This window comes from Lepidochelys kempii, chromosome 10 (assembly GCF_965140285.1).
Source record: "Lepidochelys kempii isolate rLepKem1 chromosome 10, rLepKem1.hap1, whole genome shotgun sequence".
NCBI lineage: Eukaryota > Metazoa > Chordata > Testudines > Cheloniidae > Lepidochelys > Lepidochelys kempii.
In genome coordinates this window covers 84,925,334-84,947,070 of record NC_136389.1, presented here as the reverse complement: position 1 = coordinate 84,947,070, position 21,737 = coordinate 84,925,334, and the positions used below count along the sequence as shown (strand labels likewise).

Sequence of the window (21,737 nt, the reverse complement as noted above, 5' to 3'; positions counted from 1 at the left end):
CACCCAACCGTGCACTTCATCCTGTGGTCCATGAGGTCCAGTACAAGAGGCTGGTGGGGAACTGGCTACTGCTATGCTTCTGTGGGAACTTGGCCTAGAATGGGGCCTGTGGGTAGGACTGCATGCTGCTTAGGGGCAGGAGGTGCAGAGGAGTCCTTTCATCCCTTTGAGTATAGAACACAAGCTCTGTGGCAGGGCACAGCTGCCATCATGAATGCCCCAGATGGCAGTGGTGAAGTGGCAAGAAGCCTGCCTGAGGTCCAGGCCTGGTCTGCTAGAGCCCAGGGCTGCAGGTGACCTGGTAGCTGTTGGCTGCTCCTGGTGTTCCTGCAGCTATCTCCAGGGCTTGAGTCTGGGCTTTGCGTGGGAGCAGCTCAAGCTGTGCCAAACATTAAGTGGGTTTCACTTGGTGCTGGGCCTGGCAGGCACAGCAGCTCTCCCTGGCAAGTAGCCAGAGGTGTGGCAATGGTGTGAGCAAACCCTGCTGTGCCACAAGAGGCTAGGACCAGCCATGAAAGCATCCCCCAGCCAGATAGAAGGGCAGGGCACTTTGCTTGGTGCTCAGCTCCCTTGAGGGCAGGCCAGAGCTGAGATTGCAGCTGAGCCAGCCTCTAGGTGCCTCTTACTTCTCAGACAAGGGCCTCTTTAAGACACAGCTCTGCTGGCCACAAGGCTCCTAACCCTGCTGCTAAGGAGCTAGCCTTTGACTGTAGCCTGCTGTCCTGTCTCCTGCTGGCTGGCTGCTCCAAGCCTACATCCCTTCCAAGGTTTTGTGCACAGGTGTTTGAACTACCATGAACAGATGGCCTTCTGTATTTACCTTGGTGCAGGTAGGAGCCACTGTGCTGGGCAGCAGGAATGAGAGATGAGTGGTTTCCTAGTCCTGGAGGCAGAGAACTGCAGGGGAGGATTGGTAAATCTGAGTACTGCTGTGTTCTGGCTCTGCACTCAAACCACTCCAGCAGGGCTTCTCCTCCCCTGTAACTTGTGTTTTACAAAACACCATGGCTGGGTCTCTACACCTTTATTACTAGGGCATGCTCTAGGTACAGTAGCTTGCACGATAGCATTTACAAGGTCTCCCCACCTCCCACACTGGCTTTGCCTAGCTTGAGCAAACAGGAGCATTAATATGAATGCTCTACTGGTCAGGTGGGTAACAGCTGTTCATGTCAGCCATGAATAGCTGTTACCCACCTAGCCAGTAGAGTGTTCATATTAATGCTCCTGTTTGCTCAAGCTAGGCCCATCCTGCAGCTAACGCACCCTGGGCCTATCCCTGGCAGCAGGGCACTCTGGCTGAGTGGCTTTATTATTACAGAGAGCACCCAGGAACCCTCAGCACAGCCCCAGGGTGCTGTGCACACACTTCCTTGGACAAGGCAGCAGAGCCTGTGCGTGAGGGCTCCATCCCCTCCACTGAGGCCGGCTGGTAATTAAGGCAAAGGGTTTCGTCACTTGCAGCCAGGCCCTGACACATCAGTTTCTCCTGCTGGGTTGGGGCAGGCTAGTTACTTTGAAAGCAGGAGGAGCTGAGGCAGGTGCTGGGAGAGGGCTGAAGGGCACAACCACACGTGCCTCCATATTGTACAATGAACTGTTTAACCCAGGGCCATAAACCAGAACCAAGGCAGAACTTCCAGGGCCTTCACCCCTCCTGCATTCATAAGCAATCATTACCATCTCTCCCGCCCCCACACCTTGCAGTTCCATGTAGCAAGGTCAGCAGGTTCCCAGGGTAGTTCTGATGGCAGCAGGGAGAGAGTTGAAATACACCAACAATGGGGTGCACAGCCAAGGAATGTGAGGCACTTCCCTGTCCCCTCAACTCCTGTTACAGAACACTGCTCAAGCAGGTGTCAGTAATCAAACCCCAGCCCAGACTCAGCCCCAGGGGCATGGTGCCCTTAGCTCTAAGCCCCTGGGGGAGGAAGCCAGTGACGGAAGGTGGCAGGTCCCACTTGATAGCAAAAGCCTACTTCTCCAGCAGGCAGCGTAGGCTGGGCAATGCATGGAGCTGGCTGTTACAAGCCTGAAGCCAGGGAGCCTGCCCTGACCCAGCAGCCTTCCCTCCCCAGCAGAGCTCTATGGTACAGGCTGCCCCTAACCTGGAGCTGCACCACTAGGCCCGGGTGCCCCTTGGGAGCTGGGACCAGCGGGACAGCAGCTCACAGGGGACAATTCACTGAGACCATCACCCACTCTCTGTACTTTGTGGCAGCCCCATGCTCTGTCCTGTGAACCCCTCCCTCACCCCACCCCAGATCAGTCAAATGGCTGCATTGGACACTAGGCTGGGGGACTGCAACTACTACTGCAGGAGAGTTCACTAACCCCCACCCCTTGCTCCCCTGCAAAGGGAAAGGAGAACGGGCAGCGCTTCCTGCAGGCTCAGAGCACCGCAGCCTCCCCTAGGTAGCCCCTGTCTTCTCAAACTCTAGGATGAGGCCCTTGATGTGGGACAGCTTTTGGTGAAGATACTCGCAGCGGTTCTTCTCCTTCCTGTAGCTGGGGTAGGTCTGCAAGAGGAAGAGAGCACCCACATCAGCTCCTGCCAGGGAGCATCAGCCCCAGCCCCCCACTGCCAGCCTCACCTGCTTGAACCTCCGGTATTCCTGTAAGATTCTGTCTTCCACTGCCTGCAAACCAAGAGAGCTGACTCAGCACTCGGCCTAGGCGCGCTGCCCTGCCGCCCAGCCCAGCCTCACCTTATGCTGCTGCGTCCCCCGTGGCAGCATTTTGATTTTAGCTCCCAGCTGGATGAATGTCCTGCTCACATGCCCAATCCTGGTGTGGAGGCGCCGGTACTCTGCGTAATCCGCACTGAATGCCTCCACGTAGGCGTGATGCTGCTCCACGGAGCAGATGGCTCTGTATTTCCTAGCACAACCGGGAGAAACTACTGACTAGTCCCTCCATCAGGCCAGGTGAGCTGAGCAGCAGGGGCTCTGTATGAGGAGCACATGCCAGAATGCTGCTTTGTAGGAGCAACTCCATCTCTCTGACCCGCACCACTGCAGCTTCTCTGTGCATGAGGAAGAGAAAAGGCGGGCACTGCCCAGAAGCAGATGGAGCTGTCACACCACTGCCCACACGGTAGCTCCATAGCCTAAGGGAGTGGGGCCTGGTCTGCTTCTTGTCCAGCTTTGAGATTCCATTTACAACTTGGACTTTCAGGCTGGGAAGCTGCAGTTCAGCCTGGCTCCACGCCCCAGCCCTCTCCCCTCTACTCAGACTGTGGGAGCTGGGACAGGGACCCCCTCATGGTACCTGCAGAGTGGCTAGCCTGTCACACAGGTGAGGAGGAGCAATGTGCCTGGCAAGGACTGCCCGCCCAGCCATGCTTACCGGCAGTAATCTGGGAGCTCAGCGAAGGAGGCTGGGAGGCTTGCCTGGGAGCCGCTGTCTGGGGAGGAAGCAAAAGAATTTGGGTAGAAACTCTTCAAAGTAATTTCCCCTCCACCCCCAGCCTCTGTCCCTCAATTCCTTGGGGTTATAGAACCACCGACAAGCCCAGCAGGAGCTGCCTGAAAAGTCATGAGCTCCAGACACCTGCGCTGCCCCCAGCAGAGCCCCTCAGCCATGCTGGTGTGTGGAAGGGACGGGATGGTGCCCTGATGTCGCGCAGCCCAGAGGTGCTCCGGGAGGTTATCGGGTGGCATGTGAGCAGTAGGTGCGGCTCTGCCCAGCACTGCTGTGACTTGCCCCAGGGAAGCAGATGTGAGCCTCACTTTGGACTCACCCCAAGTCCTTTTTCATCCCCCCCGGGCTTCTGGCTGCTCTTCCCTAGTCTCGCTGCCTGGGGGCCGTGCAGCCCTATGTGGCAGACAGCTCTGGCTAGGGGCACTCCGGCTGACAAGGTGGGTCAGAGCCTGGCAGGCAGCAGGACATCCCCGAGGTGAGCTGGGAGCAGTGCAGCCCCTCACCTTGCAGGGCAGAAAGGTGCTGCTCCAGGCGCAGAGCTCCCTCTTCCCAGTCATCGCCTCCCTCCCCCTCGCTCGGCTCCTCCTCTGAGCTCTGCAGCTCCGCACTGGGCCTGGGAAGCTGGCATGGCTGCTGCTGGCTCTGGGTTCTCTGATGCTCCAGGACAGGCTCCTGCAGTCTGCGGTGGGATCCCAGAGAGCTGGGGGGGTGCTCTGGGGCACAGGGTTTCTTCAGCCCTTGTGGGTCCGAGGCATCCAGCAGTGCCAGCCGCTTCTGAAAGACAAACCCACCCAGCTGTGGGGGCTGCCCTGGATTCACCCCCCAGGCTGGAGTCCTTGTTGCAGGAAACAGGTGAGCAAGGAGGGATCCACCCCTTTCATCATGGCCCACGGGGCTACCCCTCCCCACATTCAGTGCTCTCACTCCCCGCTCTGGAGGGCAGAGCTGATGTTCTAGGCCAGCCAGGCACAGGTGCTGGAACTAGGATGCTGGGAGGCTGCTACACCCCCTGGCTTGCAGTGGTTCCATCCCACGGTTTCCATCCCACAGGGTTACCGTTTCGTTCAATGGCTCTCAGCAACCCACAGTACAAATGGTTCCAGCCCCCTGCAGCTGCTGCCCGCCAGGACTCCAGCCCCCCAGCTGGAGCCTAGAGCCTCCCCCCCAACCCACCCAAGGCCAGAGACTTGGTGCTATGGCTAGTGACACCGGGCAGTAGCCATGGCTCAGCAGCAAGGGCCAGGCCCAGCACACAGCTGGGACCAGACCCCTCCCAGCCCAGGAAAGACTCAGCCCAAGGCAGAGCCTCAAGGAGCTGCCCAGCCAGTGGCCTGGGCACAGTCATTCCCATGACTCTACAGCTCCTTCCCTGCTGCAGCTGGGACCTCGGGGAATTGTGCTGCGCTGTTAAGCAGTAGGGTGGTGGGTGGAAGCTGCCCAGGGGTGGCCGGACAGCTGCAGTGGCCGGACAGCTGCAGTGGCCCTGAACAAGGGGGAACAAGTGTCCGGCCTGCCCAGGGTTAGTGGAGGAGGATGCTGGGGCTCTGGATTTTGCAGGGAGTTGATCTTGCCCCAAGGCGGATGGGGGGCACAGTGGCTTCAAGAAGTGGCACCAACATATCTGCAAATCAGCTCAGTTCTCGTAATCAGGACATCTGCAATTTCTGCAAATAAAGCCATGCATATTCAAATATGCAAATCAGGATATTAAGTCATCCTGATGATCTCCAGATTTCTGGACGTTTAGCCTTAGCAGGTTCTCAGCTCTTGTTCTCCTGCCCTTGCCTGGTTCTGGTCCCTGCGCCGGGCCATCCATTTGCCTAAGGCTTCATATCACCAATACTTACCACACCCAAGGGCCTTTTGCTGGCACCTTGGCAAGACGGGCACTCCAGAGGCACCAAGAAGGGCCTGGCCACGGCTCCGTGGGCCTGTTTCCTGCAGCGGAAGAGAGAAGAGATCTGGGGCAGCTACCATGGGCCAAGGCTGAGTATCACCCAAGAACAGGAGAGGAGATGCCCTGTCAGCACCTAGGCCTTGGCCATGGGGCCAGGCAGGCTGCGGTCAGGGCCTTGGCATTGGGATGGCATTGAGCTCACGGGAGGGGAACCAGGTGTGAACCCACCATCTGGCTGTGAAGCGTTCTGTGCCCAAAGCCAACTATACACACAGGCGTGCTCTGCAACCCTCCCTGCTCTGAAACATCTGGCCCCCTCCCACAGACAGCCGGGACTTCTGCATTAACCCTGGGGGCACCAGGGCAGCTCTCTGCCCCTTGCCCCAGGGCTGCACCTGCGCAGGAGCTGCCTGACTTCCTGCCGCTCCTCAGCCGTGTAGCCCAGCCAGTCCTCCTGCACCTGCCCAAAGAGCTCCTCCTTCAGCCTGTAGCTGCTCTCCCGGGGGTTCAGCTGCCCCACCTGCGTGGATGAGAGCAGCAGAATCAGCGAGAGCTCAGGGGGCAGGAGACGCCGCACTGCCCCCTTGACCCGCACTCACCTCCTCCAGCATGGGCAGCAGCTGGGCCTTGTCCTTCAGGCTGATCTGCACCCTGTCCAGCCGCTCCAGGAGCTCATGTTTGCAGTGGGGCCGCAGGGCCAGAAGCTGCACTAGGCATTTCACAAGAACACTGCGATCTGTCCCCATGGGGCTGCATTTCCTGCTCTCTGGAGCAGGGCTCCCAGCGGGGCACTTCCCCAATGGGGTGCTCATGCCCAGCTTCTTCGGGATGGTAACACATTTACCTGCAGAGGAATCAATGCACAAATGGCTGCTAATAAAGAACTAACCCCTCCAGATGTGCCCCTAAGGCCTCTCATCCCGGATCTCACAGCTAGCACCAGACTCTTCTCTGCCCGCCCACAGCTGGCCCCCCTTGGCGCAAGAGCCTTCTCCTCTGCAGCCCCTGGGTCCCTCCACTTCATTGTGAGTCTGGGCTAAATCCTGCCAAGCTGCGGTCTGGCACTTCTGCTGCAGCTCAGGGGGACTGAGTAGGGGTCGTGGAGGTGAGACGGCACCCAGAGAGAGCAGCTGGGCTCACCCAGTAGCTGTTGCAACCCCAGCTCAGCGCCCAGCTGCTTCCTGAACCCAGCCTTGCCAGCCCCGCCCAGCAGGCCCAGGGCAGCCAGCAGGGTGCAGGCCGAGTCCCAGGGCCCCGCACCTTGGGCACAGAACAGCTGTGCGCGGTGTGGGACAGAGAGAGTTGGCCATGGGAGCCCAGCTCTGCCCACTCTCCCATGCATGGCACGGAGCCAGCTGCCAGCACTCCCACAGGCCACACGCTGCCCTGTGCCCATGCGCAGAGCGGGAGGGGCTGCTCTGCTCTCTCAGTGCTTCCTCCTGCTTCCCAAGGTCAGCCCCACTCCTGAGCCACGCCCTCACCCAGGCAGGATCCTGCCTTACCATGGCCTGGGGCTGCTGGCTTGATCTCGATAGCAGCTCTGCTCCACGCCTCCTTCTCCGCCTGGGACACACGCTCCCGTGTCAGCTGGTACGAGTCCTCGGAGGCACAGATGGTGATTTTCTCCTGGATGCTGCCCACGCAGTCCAGCTGGTTCTGACCCAGCCTAAGAGCACAGAAGCCTGTGTCACTGGCCTGGCCCCTGCTCTCTGCTAGCCACACCCTGAGAACATGCCTAGGAGAGGGAGCCTAGACACACCCTCAGACCAGGGGCACTGGCTACCACACGGCAGGGGCAGGGGTCAGAGCCAGTGGTATGCCCTTGTCTTGTCTCATCCCCAGTCCTTGCCCAACACGGCCACTCCCCAGGGCAGCCTCCTGCTGTGGTGGAGCGGAGATTTTCTGTCCCATTGTGTGTGACTAGTTTGCCTGCCGCGGGTTCCCCTATATGCTGCACTGCTAACGAGGCCCGGAGGCAGGCTTTGGCGCAGGTGTGAATGGCACTGGGCTGGCACCTCATCAATCGAGTCCATGACGACAACAGCAAATCCAGTCACCAGGACTTCGATACCTAGCGGCTAGGGACCATGGATGGCTCCACCTCTCTGCTGGAAGCCAAGTCGAGTTTGCCCAGCTGGAGAACAAACAACTGGGACTGGGGGGTGGAGGTGGAAGTGAAGTGTGGGAAGCAGTCAGGGCTCACCTGACCTGGGACAAAGAGGGGTCAGAGGGACAGGGCTTTAGGCTTCACGCTGACCAGGATGGACTGTGCTGTAACTGTCTGTTTTCTGTGCTACCGAAGACCTCCCTATGCTGTGTGCCAGCCGACTATAAACCAACTTTCTCAGCACTGTGTGAGTGCCCCTGCAGATGCTGGTGGGGCTGCATTGCTCCCTAAGATAGTACAAGTCTCCCTCAGGGGTCTGCCTCAGTGGGACTCGCTGACCAGAGCTCATGGTGGGAAGCAGAGTGGCAAACAGGCCAGAGATGCAGTCTAAGGAGGCGGCGACACTGCGTGGCTTACCCTGGAGGAAGAGTGAGACCCCTCGGGGGTCTGAATCACTGAACAGCCCTCCCAGAGATTGTTCCAAAGCTGGGGTCACAGCACCAGTTTGGTGGGCGTGTGACTCCTACACACTCTGGAATGGAAGCGCCTTCTCTGCAGACGCCCCACCGGGGAGTCAGCAGGGATGTGGGGCTGCCCCTCCCACAGGCCAGTAGGTCTCAGAGCCCTGCTGCCTCCCTCCCTCCCTCCCCGCCTCTCTGGCAGTCTCCGGTTGGTGAGGATGGCAGGCCCTCTCCACCTTAGGGGCACTGGGCTGGCTCGTGGCTCTGAAGTGGGACCAGTGACTCCTCCCTGACCCTGAACAAACAGCAACCGCCCCCAGAGCAGGGCAGCGCCCCCTCCCCTCTCCCCCCCCTCCCCGCAAGTTAGCAGGGGTCAGTGGGAAGAGTTAGGGGATCGGGCTGCTCTGAGACTGCGGCAGCTCTCACCAAGCAACTCACGCAGCCTGCTCCTGCCATGCTGAGGCAATTCCCAGCCACCTCCCGCCCTGCTGAACAGCCGGAGAGCATCAGTCACCCCTTCACTCGGCACTGCCCTCTGCTCAGGAGCAGCTGCAATGCCTGTGTGGGGACAGCAGCCCCGACCTGGTCACTGCTACCCCCCTCCGCTGTCCGGAAGGAGACGGTCCTCGGGGGCGGGGAGGGGAGGAGAAAGGCTACACAGGCAGGGAGCTCCTGGCACACAGTGCCCCAGTGGATCTGGGGAGAGCAGGGGCTGCAGCACCATACAGAACTGTCACTGGACAGCACGGCCAGGCAGGTGCATCTGCAAAGAGCCAGCTCCCTCCCTGACACCAGAGCACACAGCCCCTTCCCCACCACTTGTGCCCCATCTCCAGCCTCACACACCACCCCTCTCAGAGCTGCCTTGGACTCAGGTGCTGGCCATGCCCCTACTCAGCCAGGTCAGGTTCCCGCAAGCCCTTGGCCCTGCCCCCAGCCACAAGCTGGGCAGAGGCCAGGAATCTGGTTACCTGCCTAGAGCTTCAGGTCAGGAAAAAAGCTTCCAGTTCCAGGAAGTCTGCAGGACAGGGCCTCTGGGGCACAGACCGGCCCCAGGCTGGGCGCTGGGCACTGCCCACTCACTCACCTGGAGACGTACTGCCGGATGCAGTCGAAGCTGGCCTGCGGCTTGTCCTTGCTGTAGCGGGACAGGTAGAAGGTGAAGAGGCGAGCTCCTTCCCCAGGGCTGCCCAGGGCACAGGGGATCTTGATATACTATCCAGAAGAGAGGGAGTGCATGGGACCATTTCCAGCACAGTGGTGCACTGCATTGTCCTTGTTCCTCTACATCATCCTCCTGCCCCACATCCCCATCCCTGCCTGGGGCTTGGCAGCTCTCTGCGGGCTCAGCTGCACACGCTCCAGGCTCTCCCAGGGAGGGGGACTGGGGGCTCCCCAGACCCCATGTTTACAGACGAAGGACCCCAGCAGCACTGCCCTCTAATTGTCTGGTTCAGGATCCCCCCAGGAGGCTACAGCCTGCTTTTAGCAGCAGCTCTCCAGGGGGCAGATCACCAGCAGAGGTTTAACCCTTACCATGCTGGACCATTTCCAGATTTGGGGAAGCCAATGGGAGACTTGAAATGGCTTTACTCCCAGCAGTGGGGTACATAGCCAGGGTGCTGGGGCTGGGTCTCTGAGTGGAAGAACAGAAGAGGGATTAGCAGAAGGGAGGGCTGGCGTCCTGGGCAGGGGACTGTTGGCCAAGCCAGGGGCTCTGTGCCCCAGCTCAGGTGGGGGGTGTACATGGGGCAGGCACCCCCAGACACACCCTGGGGGGGCTCTGCCCCAGCTCAGGTGGGGGGTGTACATGGGGCAGGCACCCCCAGACACACTGGCCCCAGCTCAGGCAGGGGGGTACATGGGGGGAGCCAGCGCTTTACCTCTTCTCATTCCAGCTGCCTCTGCTGAGCTCGCAGCCCAGCACCTGCCCCCCCGGCCCCCCTGTGAGGGAACTTTAATGTGTTTGCAAGCAAAGGCCAGAGGGACCCTTATCTGAGCTTCAGGCAGCAGCTCCCCGCAGGAATCCCCTGCAGAGCTAGTTAGCAAGTGGCGCAGCTGAGGTGCTGCAGCAGCCTGGAGCCAAAGGGGAGGGAGGCAAATCCCCGACCCCAGAGCCCCCAGAAAACAGCAGAGAAGAGACTCGGCCAGGCCCAGCACAGGGCGGGGCCCTGAGCTGCCAAGGAAGGCTGCGGCTGGCAAGAGCTCAATCACTCCACCCCCACCCCAGGGCTGCCGAGAGCCAGTCAGGCCTGGACAGGCCATGGCACCCCCCAGGCAGTGTTGTGGGCCCCTCCCCTGGCTACAGATCAAAAGGGCCCCTCTCCCCCCCAGCCTAGCTGCTCCCCAGCCTCTGAGGGGCCCCACGGTCCGTTGAGCAGCCCCAGCCCCACAGTCCTGGAAGGAGGCTCACAGGGGATGGAGGTGGGGAAACCCCATGGGTCCCATCGACAGCTTCTGCTGCCGGGGCTAGAGACCAACCCCGCTCGCAGTGCCAAGGCCGTGTCCAGCTTTAGCTGTCCCAAGCAACAGAGCTCCCACCTGCCTAGGATGAGCGCTCAGCCCAGGTCCCCCCAGCTGCACCCTGCCCCTCCCCCAGAGCAGGGCTTGGCTGGGCTCCCCCTTGCTGCTGAACTGCCCCATCGTCTCTCCTTCAGCACAGCTCAGCCCCCAGCCCCTGCCCCAGCGGGAGGCAAGGAAGCAGAGCAAGGAGGAACAAGCGCTGCCCTCACCCAAGCCCAGCCCAAGGGGTTGTGAGGGCAGCGCTGCTCCAAGGTCACTGCCCAGGGCGCTGGGCTGCGGGTCTGGGGACAGGCCCAGAACAGGCTGGGGCTAGCGGACCCAGACTGGAAAGCGGAGCGGAGACAGGGCTGTGGAAAGCCAGCGGGGGCTGGGCTGGCAGCCCTCTCACACTCACTCCGTGTTCGGGGAGCCCAGCGGCCCCCCTCAACCCCCCCAGTGAGTCTCACGCTCCCCAGGGAGCCCCGCCCCACTCACCCCCTGGCTCCCTTGGAAGGCGATGACAGGCCGGGCTGAGCCCTGCAAAGGGAACAAGAGGGACAATTAGCGGCTGCACCTGTCTAGACCCCTCCACATCCAACAGCCCTGCCCCGGGGAGCACGGAGCCGGGCCCTGCATCGCACCGCCCGGGGCTGCCCTGGCCGGGCGGCAGCAACAGGGAACCCACCAGGCCCCTCAGAGGCTGGTCTGGGGTCACCGACCCGCCTGCAGGAGCGGACCCCACCTCCAGCCTGCTGCCACCCCGGTCGGGGAGGGGTGGCTGGGGCGGGGGCGCTGACCCGGTCCCGCGGCGCGGGGGGGGGAGGGGGAGGGGGCGGGGGCGCTGACCCGGTCCCGCGGCGCGGGGGGGGGGCAGAGTACACAGGGGGGGCGCTGAACTGGCCCGGGGTGAGATGGGGGCCGCTGACCCGGACCCGGACCCGGCCCAGGTGAGGGGGCGCCGATCCACCCTCACCTGCAGCCGCTGACAGTCCCGCAGCGCCCGCAGCGCCGGGTCGGTGAGTTTCAGGTGCAGGAGGCTGAGGCAGGGCCCGCGGGAGCCGCCCCGGTACCGGAGCCGCCCGGACAGCTCCGCTCGCGGCCACGGCATGGCTGGGAGTGGGGCCGGGCTGGGCTGCGGCACCCCCCGACGCCCGGCGGGCCGAGGGGCGGAGTCTGGTCTGGCCTGGGCGGAGCTGGGGCAGGGCTGGGGCGGTGCGGGAGCGGGCCGGGAGGAGTGGGGCTGGGGCGGTAGGAGCGGAGCGGGGCGGGAGCGGGGCTGGGGCGGGGCGGGAGGGACGGGGTGGGGCGGTGCGGGAGCGGCCCGGGAGGAGTGGGGCTGGGGCGGGATGGGGCGGGAGGAGCGGGGCTGGGGCAGGACGGGTGGGGTGGAGCGGAGCGGGGCGGGGCTGGGGAGCGGGCCGGGAGGAGCGGGGCTGGAGCGGGCCGGGAGGAGCGGTGCGGGGCTGGGGCGGGAGGGACGTGTCCGAGCGGGGCGGGCCTGGAGCGGGGTAGCCGCCCGCCGGGGCTATTTTTGCGGCAGCCTGAGCAAATCCCCTAAGCGCATTAGCCGCGCCCCCGCGCTGCGCGGTCCCGGCCCGGGGGCTGGGCTGCCCCCCCGCGCCCCTTTCATTGACGGCTGGGCCTGAGGGGCCGGGATCGGGACCCGGACACAGCCTCCGTGTCCGCAGGAGCCAGCCGAGCCCTCCCGGCAGGCGGGAGCCGGGCCCGGGCCCCCCGCGGCCGGGCTGAGCGGGCAGCGCCCCGGATTGAGGGCAGCGCAGCCGGGCCCGAGGCTGCAGGGGGCTTAGGCTAATCCGCCCGGCGAACGCAGGGATGGCATTAGAGCCGGGGCAGGGCGTCGCTGCCCGGACTCCCCGCCGCCGCCTCTCCGGCTCGGCAGAGCCCCTGGGCAGCTGGGCTGCGAGTCTGCCGCGTGGCCGGCCTGGGGCGTGCGGAGGGGCCCGCGGGAATGATCGGACCGCAGCCGAGCGCGCAGCCCCAGGGCCCCTCTCCCGGGGCCAAAGCCCTGGAGCCTCTGGAGGTGGCGGAGGAGGGAGGAGGGGCGAGCCAGCGGGCCAAGCAGCCCGCATCAGCTGGGCCAGCAGCGGCCCTGGAGCTGGAGGGGAGCCCTTGTCTGGGGAGGGTGGTCAGGTTCCTCTTGCCTCACACTGCAATTGAGGCCCCCCTGCCCCAGGAGGAGGAGCAGCAATTCTACCGGGGGCTGGAGCGGCTGCTGGGGCCAAAGCAAGGCTGCTTCCGGCAGCTGTTCGCCGCCACCGGCTGGGCAGATGTCACAGGTGAGTCAGCAAGACTGGGGGGAGGGAAGGCAGGAAGGGGTGACCGGAAAACAAGACCCCAGAGCCACTTCTGGGGAAGCTCCCATCTGCCCCCCACCCTCGCCACTGCACCCCCCAGTCTCTTGAGAGCAAGGCAGAGAGTTGACGGACTCCCGGAGCACCCACACTGGTGTTGTCAGTGCCACATTTCGCTTGGCTGCCCCCCGACTGGCACTGGATTGCAGTGCATCATGGGGGCATGGCCCTGCTAGATGGTGGGTCTCTGGCCTGCCAGCTGGGCCTGGCACAGTGCCATTCGGCTGGCCAGTCCGGGGCAACATGGCATGGGCGAGCCCCCAGCATGGCATCTGCTGGGTGCACAGACACCCAGTGTTGAGCATGGGGCATTTTCAGCCCCTTCACAGCTGCTGGGCAGCGGGGGTGTGGCCCGAACTCCAGCAGCTGAGCTTCAGGGGCCCTGGGCTGGTTTCCAGGCCACAACACTGCTGCCAAAGAAACATGCATTTAAAACCGTGTGGGCCGGAGGGTCGGGCATGGGGCTGGGCCTCGGGAGAGCTGGGTTCTAGTCCTGGCTAAGCCACTGAGCTGCTGGGTGCCCTTGGGCAAGTCGCTTCCCCTCTCCTGGCCTGTCTCTCCTCACAGCCTGGCTCTGTCTGGAGTAAAGAGCCTGTGGGCAGGGCCCATCTCTCCCGCTGCCTGTGCAGCGCCTGGCCCTGTGGGGCACCAATCTCGATGCTACTGTAATACACATAATAAAGCACAACTGCCCTGAGGGAAGTGCAGTCATCTCCTTGAGGTCCCCCCATGCTGCAAAGCCAGGAGCAGAAACACTAAAACAAGGGGTCTAATATGAAGGAACCCCCTAAGGGGAGGGGGAGGCGGAGCGAGAGCGAGGAGTGCCCCTGGCTGGAGAGGGAAGAACGGGTCCCTCTCTGCCCAGGTGAGTCCCACAGGTCCTGGGGCAGGGGCTCCTGCTCCCTGGGCTGATTCCCCTCTCCCTGTTTGCTTCCCCCAGAGGACAGATTCCTGAGGAAGTTGCTGGTGAGAGAAGGCCAAGGAGAGGCCGGCAGGCCCCAGCCAGGCAGGAGGTGACTGTGAAGCTGCTGGGGGTTCTGGAGGATGGTAGCCTGGTGGAGAAGGACCCGATGCTGACTTTCACCCTGGAGCAGGGGGACGTCATACAGGTCTGGTCTCCTCCTGCACCCTAAGGACAGAGTCACCATCAAGGCTGGATGGTTTGGTGCCCCTGCAGGTTGGCATTTGCCAGCTTTGAAATGCCCGACTCCAGCCACAGGCATCAGTGGCCATGTTCTAATCTCCTCTTGCTGTTGCAAAGACATCAGCTGTGTGAAACCTACACAACACACGTGTGCGCCTCCTGCTGGCTTTGCAAGGCAGTAACAAAACCTCTTCCAGGCTGTGCTGGGGCATAAACAGGGAGGCAAATGAAATCCTGGTGTCAATTCCCAGCTCCTGGGTTCAGCCCAGGGAAGGGCTGACTGGCTGGAAAGCTGCCCAGGGGGCCAGTCCAGCCAACGAGAATCACAGATCAACAGGGTAACAAGGGACCATCTGCAAGAGTCATCCAGTTGAACCCACTGCCAAGTGCAGGATTTGTTACGTCTAAAATCATTCCTGGGCCCTTCCAGTCCCTGAGCTCAGCACGACCACAGGCGTGTAACTCAGACATTTATGGTGCATGCCTAAGTGTCATCTGAAGTAGCAGCCAACTGCAGGCTCTAGAATTCTATTAAAACACCCACACGTGCACACATCTGCAATGGGTCCCAGTCAGTATTCACCTATATTCAGTTCCTGGAGAACCTGGGAAGGGGGGAGTGAGACGGCTGTGGGGTTGCACGGGATCCAGCCTCACACAGTGGCTTGCAGGCCCCACCAAGGCCCTGTTTTTCTGATCACTTGCTAAAAGCTGACTGTGCAGGGATCAAAATGGAGCCAGTCCCTGCCCCACACAGATGCAAGATGTACTGGGATGACTGTCCCTCGGTCACCTTCCACAGAAGTACAAGGGGGTGGTTTCCCTTGGCTTCTTAGATGAAAGACCCTTGACTAAGCAGCTTTTTCACTTATATTCAGTTCCTAGAGACTCCAACCCCGTTAGCTGAAGGACCTGTCTTTCTCAGCTTGCAGAGTGCTATGCCCTTGTGTCTGGCCAGTGATGGATGCCAAGATGGCTTCTTTTCTCTCTCCAAACTCACTGTTTTGTCCCGAGATTCAGACGACCCCAGGCTGGTCTTCCCTGCTGTGTACTTCCCATCCCATTGAGCCATATATAACTGGGGCTTCCGTTGGTTTTGGTCACACCTTGTTTGATGTCATTGGGAGACAGGCTGTTTTCCCTTTGTTCGGTCACAGACTATAAAGCAGAATATCAGTGAGTGTCCACAGTTCCTCAAACAGTGTTAGTAGAGATACCAAAGATGGTAATCACCAGTGTGTCATCAGCTTTCATACTCGATACACGTGTATAACACAATCCACTGATTCAACTACTTAAGCCCTGGCTGTAAACCACTGACATGCATTCTCAGATGTCAGGCTGGTTCCTCCCTGGCCCGCTGGTGATAGTTGACTTCTTACCACCCCCCTAGTAGCCAGACGGCTCTGTTTACCTTTGATTGTACATGCACGTTCATCCTCCCTGCCTGACGCCAAGGCTGGTCAGCCAAGCAAATACCTTGCAGTGTCTAGGTCAGACTGGGCCTGTGCATGGCTGAGAACATAAGTCTCGCACATACGTAACTGTTCATACATCCCCCAGACAGACATCACACGAGAATATTAATGAGCAGTAAGTTATTCGTTTCCCAGTGATAGCTCACATGCCACCTTTGGGGATCTATCATGACAAACATGTGAGGTGTAGTGACAAGATTTGCTGCCAGACCCACCCAGGGGTCTCTGGCTTACACCCTGCTTGCACACCTATCCTGCGGCATTGCTGCTCCCACCCCTCACCCTGCTTGTGGCTCAGCCAACACCTCGAAAACTGTGAGGACAGGTACAGAAAAAGATTCTTGTCAAGAAGCCCCTCTGGGTCCGGCTAGAATCAACACTCCTGGGGCAAGGTTGGGGCAGGGGGAAGTAGTTGAGATTTCCCATCCCATCCTGACCCCAGGGTTCCTCAGAGGAGAGACACTCCCAGTTTCACATCTCCTCTGCCCAGAGCGAGACCCCAGGTCAGGGGGAAGAGAACCACAACCACCCCAAGCCCTGCTATTGATGCAAGGTCCAGCAATTCAGCGGCAATTCAGAACCTGATCTGACCCCCTCTCTACCACACCCCCTCACTGTTCCACCCCATATCTGCAGCAGGAAGGGAACAGATGCCACAAAAATGGGGCCCTGTGGGGCAGATTCCTCCCCTGACTTTGGCATTCAGCAGCGACAGGGAGAGGAGTAGAGACCCTACTCCCACTCCCTAGAGAACTCCCAGCACCAGGAGCCAGCCACCTCCCTCCAATGCCAGGGGGCAGATGGTGGAACTCAGCATAGGCACTGCTGAGCTCCAACTTCTCTGCAGCATGCCATGTCAAACATGCTGGGCCAAGGGGAGCCTCCATGCAGTGCAGTGGGTGCAAGTCTTGGGGCAGGAATAAACCACTTTGTCCCCCTCTCGACAGGCCCTGGAGCTCGGTGTCCAGTCCATGCAGCTAGGAGAGGTGTCTTTCCTTCTCACCAGCTTCCAGTATGCATACGGTCACCTGGGCAGGTAGGCTGGACTTGATCCTTTCCCTGCTCTAGGCTTAGAGCACCGAGGTGCTGCCCACCTCTCACTGTTCCTTTGGCAAAAGGAACAGAGTAATCCCAGCCCTGGTTGCCTGAAGGGGTCCTCTCGTCCTGGCCCAGCTGTCCCTAGTAAAATCACAGCTACCTGCACTGTTCGTGATTCTGTGGTTCCAGAAGCCAACGGGCTCTGCACCCTGACTCCCAGAGTGCAGGAGGCCAGGGACGGGAGTACTGGGGAAAGGCAAAAATCTCACTTCCTCCCTCCAGGGACCCTGATATCCCATCGGATGCCTCATTACTGTATGAGGTGACCCTGCTACAGATCCGGGACAGCCCTGATCTGGGGCTCCTGTCACCCTCCACGCGAATCAGCCTCAGCAAGCAGAAGAGGGAGCGAGGGAACTTCCATTTTGAGCGGGAGGAGTACCAGTGGGCTATGCAATCCTACCAGCTGGCCCTGGGCATCCTGGACTCACCTGGTGCAGGTAAAATAAGAGGCCACCTGGGCTCAGGGCACATGAGTTGAGTGGAGGGGAGTCTCGGGGCTTCACCCTAAGAGGATCTGGGTTTAGCAGGGAGAGAGTCAGAGATAAGAGGCTGGCACAGGACTGGGGTTGCACATTCTCCTCTCCCTAGCAGCTCTGAGTGAGCTGCAGAGCGCTCGTCTAGCTCGTCTAGCTCGTCCAGCTGGCTTTGACCACCTTGTTGTTGGGCTCATTCCCAGTCCCTCCAAGCCCCGAGGAGGAAGAGGAGCTGAAAGAGCATCAAGTGAAATGTCTTAATAACTGTGCAGCTGCCCAGTTGAAGCTGCAGCTGTTTGAGGAGGTGTTGGCATCATGCAGTACAGTACTGCACATCGACCCCGACAACGTGAAGGCTCTCTACAGGAAAGGAAAGGTACAGCCCAGCACTCGCACCAAGGGAACCCAGGAGACTGGGGCATGGCCTGGGAGACGAGGGAAAAGGCTGGTAGGAGATGGAGGGGAGGGAGAAGACTAGAAGCATTGGATCTGCAGGTTCCAGGAAGAGATCTCACCAGTCAGGCCCTCTTTCTCCAACTTCTCGGAGTCTGGGTTGGAGACCCTTACACCAGTGGTTCTCAAACTTTTGTACTGGTGACCCCTTTCACAAAGCAAGCCTCTGAATGTGACCCACCTTATGAATTAAAAACACTTTTTTATGTTTAACACTGTTATAAATGCAGGAGGCGATGCAGGCCTTGGCGGTGGAGGCTGACCGCTCACGACTGACTGAGGGGTCACAAACCCCTGCCTTACACCAAAGGGACTGTATGAGAAAGCAAGGTCAGAGTTAGAGAGAAGGGGACAGGGGGAGAATAGGCAGCAGGAGAGAAGGAAAACAAGCAAAGAGGAAAGTACTAGGAGTTAGTAACCAAATAGCTTTTCCTCTGGGTGTATCTGAAGCTCTCTCCATGTCCCTACACTCCTGCTCTCTCTCTGTGAGCCCTTCCCCCTTATCACTGTGTCCCATCCCCCACAGCTCTATGCCTCCTGATCTGTCTCCCTTCTTTTCTTTACTGTCTCCTCCCTCTCGCAGCTGCTGTCAGAAAGAGGAGAGGACCAGGAAGCCATGAAAATCCTAAAGAGAGCCCTGCAGCTTGAGCCCACCACGAAGGTAAAGAGCAGAGCAAGGGCCCCCCTCCAGGGGCTAGTTCCTGAATTATCCACTCGCACTGGAGCGGGTGGGTAGCGAGGCGCCGTCCCTCCTGGCTCCAAGGGGAGGCTTACCTTGCACAGTAGGCAAGCAGCACATTTACAGGGGTGGCCAATATCCTGCTTATTTCACGCAAAGATCCCAAAGTGCTTTAGCCAGGCACTCAGTGTTGTTCCCCCCATGTTACAGGCCCAGGGGGCAGTGACCTACCCAAGGTCATACGGGTCTCTGGCAGAACAGGAAATAGAGGCCAGGAGCCCTGACTAACCAGGAGTGAACTCAAGTAGACTTCCTACTGAAGCTGCTGCCATATAAAAGGGTGGGGAGGCAGGAGGAATGACAGTCGCAGGACAGAAGAACTCTCTTCATGCTCCAGAAGGAAGCAGGTGGAGTGCTCCAGGGTTAATGACCTGCTGTCCTCTCTTGGTCTCTTCCAGGCAATTCATGCTGAGCTCTCAAAGCTAGTGAAGCGTCAGAAAGGGCAGGCGGAATGCCCTGCCCCCACAGACGTGGGCGACCTGGTGCAGCCGGCAGCGTGCCAGAGCAGATGGGTACATTGGCTTGGCCCGGCCCAACCGGGACACTGGTGCTGCTCCGGAACCAGAACTCTGCCTCCCCATTACTGTCCCTGGTCGCAGTTATGCCTGTGTCTGCGTCCAAAGCCTGATCACCTAGGGCCCTGCCTTGTTAACCTGGACCTGCCCAACCTGCCTGCCTAGCTGGAACTCCTGGCCCAAGGCCCTGAGTTTTATCAAAGAGGGATTCATTCCCAGCTGGAAGGCTCAGGTAGAGGCTATGTCACCTCTTCGTGGGTGAAGACACTTCTCCTGTTGCCCACGAACAGGAGAGCATGGTCTACACACGGGGCCGTCTGCTGGTTTAGTGTATGTGAGCAGAAAGCTGGCGGGTGGATGCTAGCACTGCGGAAAGGAGCCGTGAGGCTCTTATAGTTCCCCATGTTCTCCCAGGGGCTGATGCTGATGGTGCAGAACCCAGGTCCTCATTGTTAGGGGACTGGGAGGGAGGTGGTGTCTGATCAGGCGGCAAGAGGCCAGGGCCTGGGTAGAGGAACCCAGGACGTCCCTGCTCTACCAGGTTCCAACTCAGGGCACATCAAATGATAGTTTAAAAATGTGTGGCGTACACCTACTCCCTGGGCCACTTCCTCTCCTGGCTTCGGTTCCTCTGCTGGTGCCATCTTACGTCCTCCCTGGAGTCCTCTCAGGTCCCCGCTGGAGAGTTTTCCTCTCTCCATCGTGGCTCAGCAATGCCATCCTCTGCGGTGGCTTGGCAGCAGGGCCTGGGCCCGGCCACCCGGGCCCCAGCAGCTTCTCAGCAGGAGCCTGCAACACACAACTGCCCCCCAGAATGAGCTGAGCTGTCCCCTTTGAGCTCAGCCTTCACCGAAAGCATACCCAGCAGGGGCCGCTGGGCAGAACTTTCTGGGCCCAGGGCTGCTCCTTACCCCTTCCCTCACCAGTGTGGGGCTTGCACATCCCATCACACCCATTCACAAGGTCCCTGCCTAGCTAGGGCCCATGCAGAGATACTCCCAGCCCCATCTGGCATTGTGCAGGGATGGGCTGGAAGGCTGCAGAGGCTCCATTTGGGCATGAGAAGAACTGCCCCTAACCCAGTAATGAAACCCAGAAACTAAGGCAGGAACAAGCAGCCTGGCTGCCAGTCGGGTTAGGGGGAGAGGGGCGAGGGAGATGAATCAGAGCATTCCTTGGCCCACCCCTGTCATCTCAAAGCTCTTGACACACAATAACAACCTTAGCTGCACCCTCTCCCCACAAGGCAGGTCAGCATCACTGTCCCTGAATCACAAGTAGCAAGACCACAGGCCAGTCAGATGACCTGTGGAGTCAGAAATGGAAAGAGAACCTCCATCTCTTAGGTACAGGGGCTGCGTTCTCCTCCCAAGGCAACGGGCTTGGTGACCCCTGCCCATGGCCAGCCTGCACACGGCGTGGCCCCGGGCTGCCTTGTGGGGATCTCGCAGTGCAGGTGGCTGTTGTGAAGCTCATTCGCTCCATCTCTCTCTTCTCCTCTTGCAGATGGACCCCAATGACCCACTGCCGTTTAAGGACACTAGCTGAGTTGCCTCCTGTCTTTTCCAGGTCACCCCCTGGAAGCTGCTTTTTGGTGCTGTGGCTGTGGCTCTGGGCAGCATGGTGACCTCCATCTTCCTGACAACACGGAGCTGAGACTAGCCAAGGACACCAGAGATGCAGGGGGTTTACAGCCCCTCCACCGGCAAAGGGGGGGGCCAGGGAGGTATGATCCTGTTGGCTCCTCCTGTGCGAGCCCTGGGTTGTCCAGCACAGAACGCAGACCATGTTCTCAGTGAAGCCAGGGTCACCAGCTGACAGGACTTAGCAGTGACCTTTGTGTCTTTGAAAATAAACGTGGCTGTTGTTTAGCCAGAGCCCTGCAGCCAGGCCTGATCTCAGCGCGGGGGATTGGGGTGTGCAGAGGGCTCACGGGACCTGCTCTCCGGCTGCTGCCTTGCTGACAGGCCCCAGACACTGGGCAGCACAGAGCTGGGAAGGAATGGGCCCTTCCAGCTGAGGGAGTGAATACTGAACCCCAGCCCTGAGTGCCTGGACCTCATCCCTGCCCCCAACAGAGCACCCCCACAGAGCGCCTGGACCTCACCCCCAACACCGCACCCCCTCAGAGCTCCTGGATCTCACTCCCCCCCAACACAGCACCCTCCCCAGAGCACCTAGATATCACTCCCCCCAACACAGCACCCTCCTCAGAGTTCCTGGACCACACCTCCCCAACACAGCACCCCCCCCAAACACGTGGACTTCACCCCCCCAACACAGTCCCCCTCCCCAAGCACCTGGACCTCACCCCCCCGCCACAGCACCCCCCCTCAGAGCGTCTGGACCTCACCCCCCCCAACACAGCACCCCCCCTCAGAGCGCCTGGACCTCACCCCCCCGCCACAGCACCCCCCCTCAGAGCGCCTGGACCTCACCCCCCCAACACAGCACCCCCCCCTCAGAGCGTCTGGACCTCACTCCCCCCAACACAGCACCCCCCCCTCAGAGCGCCTGGATCTCACCCCCCCCCAACACAGCACCCTCCTCAGAGTTCCTGGACCACACCTCCCCAACACAGCACCCCCCCCAAACACGTGGACTTCACCCCCCCCAACACAGTCCCCCTCCCCAAGCACCTGGACCTCACCCCCCCACCACAGCACCCCCCCTCAGAGCGTCTGGACCTCACCCCCCCAACACAGCACCCCCCCTCAGAGCGTCTGGACCTCACTCCCCCCCCAACACAGCACCCCCCCCTCAGAGCGCCTGGATCTCACCCCCCCCAACACAGCACCCCCCCCTCAGAGCGTCTGGACCTCACTCCCCCCCCAACACAGCACCCCCCCCTCAGAGCGCCTGGATCTCACCCCCCCAACACAGCACCCCCCCTCAGAGCGTCTGGATCTCACCCCCCCTCAGAGCACCTGGACCTCACCCCCCCCAACACAGCACCCCCCCCCTCAGAGCGCCTGGATCTCACCCCCCCAACACAGCACACACCCCCCTCAGAGCGCCTGGATCTCACCCCCCCAACACAGCACCCCCCCTCAGAGCGTCTGGATCTCACCC

General features: G+C 60.8%; 2 protein-coding genes across 3 annotated transcripts; one reads left to right on the top strand and one right to left on the bottom strand.

The window, feature by feature from the left end:
• Positions 1–1,226: 1,226 nt before the first annotated feature.
• On the bottom strand, positions 1,227–11,624 carry ELL3 (elongation factor for RNA polymerase II 3). Of its 2 annotated transcripts, XM_073304615.1 has the most exons (12): positions 11,364–11,624; positions 10,886–10,927; positions 8,976–9,103; positions 6,823–6,986; positions 5,920–6,164; positions 5,716–5,840; positions 5,271–5,361; positions 3,927–4,197; positions 3,349–3,406; positions 2,709–2,880; positions 2,595–2,639; positions 1,227–2,519 (listed from the first exon to the last, which is right to left on the bottom strand). In XM_073304615.1, the coding sequence occupies exons 1-12, from the start codon at positions 11,496–11,498 to the stop codon at positions 2,412–2,414; spliced, it is 1,584 nt and encodes a 527-aa protein (XP_073160716.1). In that variant the 5' UTR covers positions 11,499–11,624; the 3' UTR covers positions 1,227–2,411. The 2 variants fall into 2 exon arrangements, with proteins under 2 accessions (XP_073160716.1, XP_078710827.1); XM_078854701.1 differs by lacking the exons at positions 1,227–2,519; positions 2,595–2,639 and having other exon boundaries at positions 2,788–3,054.
• A 735-nt stretch (positions 11,625–12,359) lies between these two features.
• Positions 12,360–20,784, top strand: LOC140895183 (peptidyl-prolyl cis-trans isomerase FKBP8). Its single transcript, XM_078854709.1, has 9 exons — positions 12,360–12,522; positions 12,570–12,687; positions 13,703–13,871; positions 16,332–16,420; positions 16,705–16,922; positions 17,162–17,334; positions 17,995–18,072; positions 18,549–18,662; positions 20,235–20,784. Exons 1-9 carry the CDS (start codon positions 12,360–12,362, stop codon positions 20,319–20,321), a joined length of 1,209 nt encoding a protein of 402 aa, XP_078710835.1. The 3' UTR covers positions 20,322–20,784.
• The last annotated feature ends 953 nt before the right edge of the window (positions 20,785–21,737 follow it).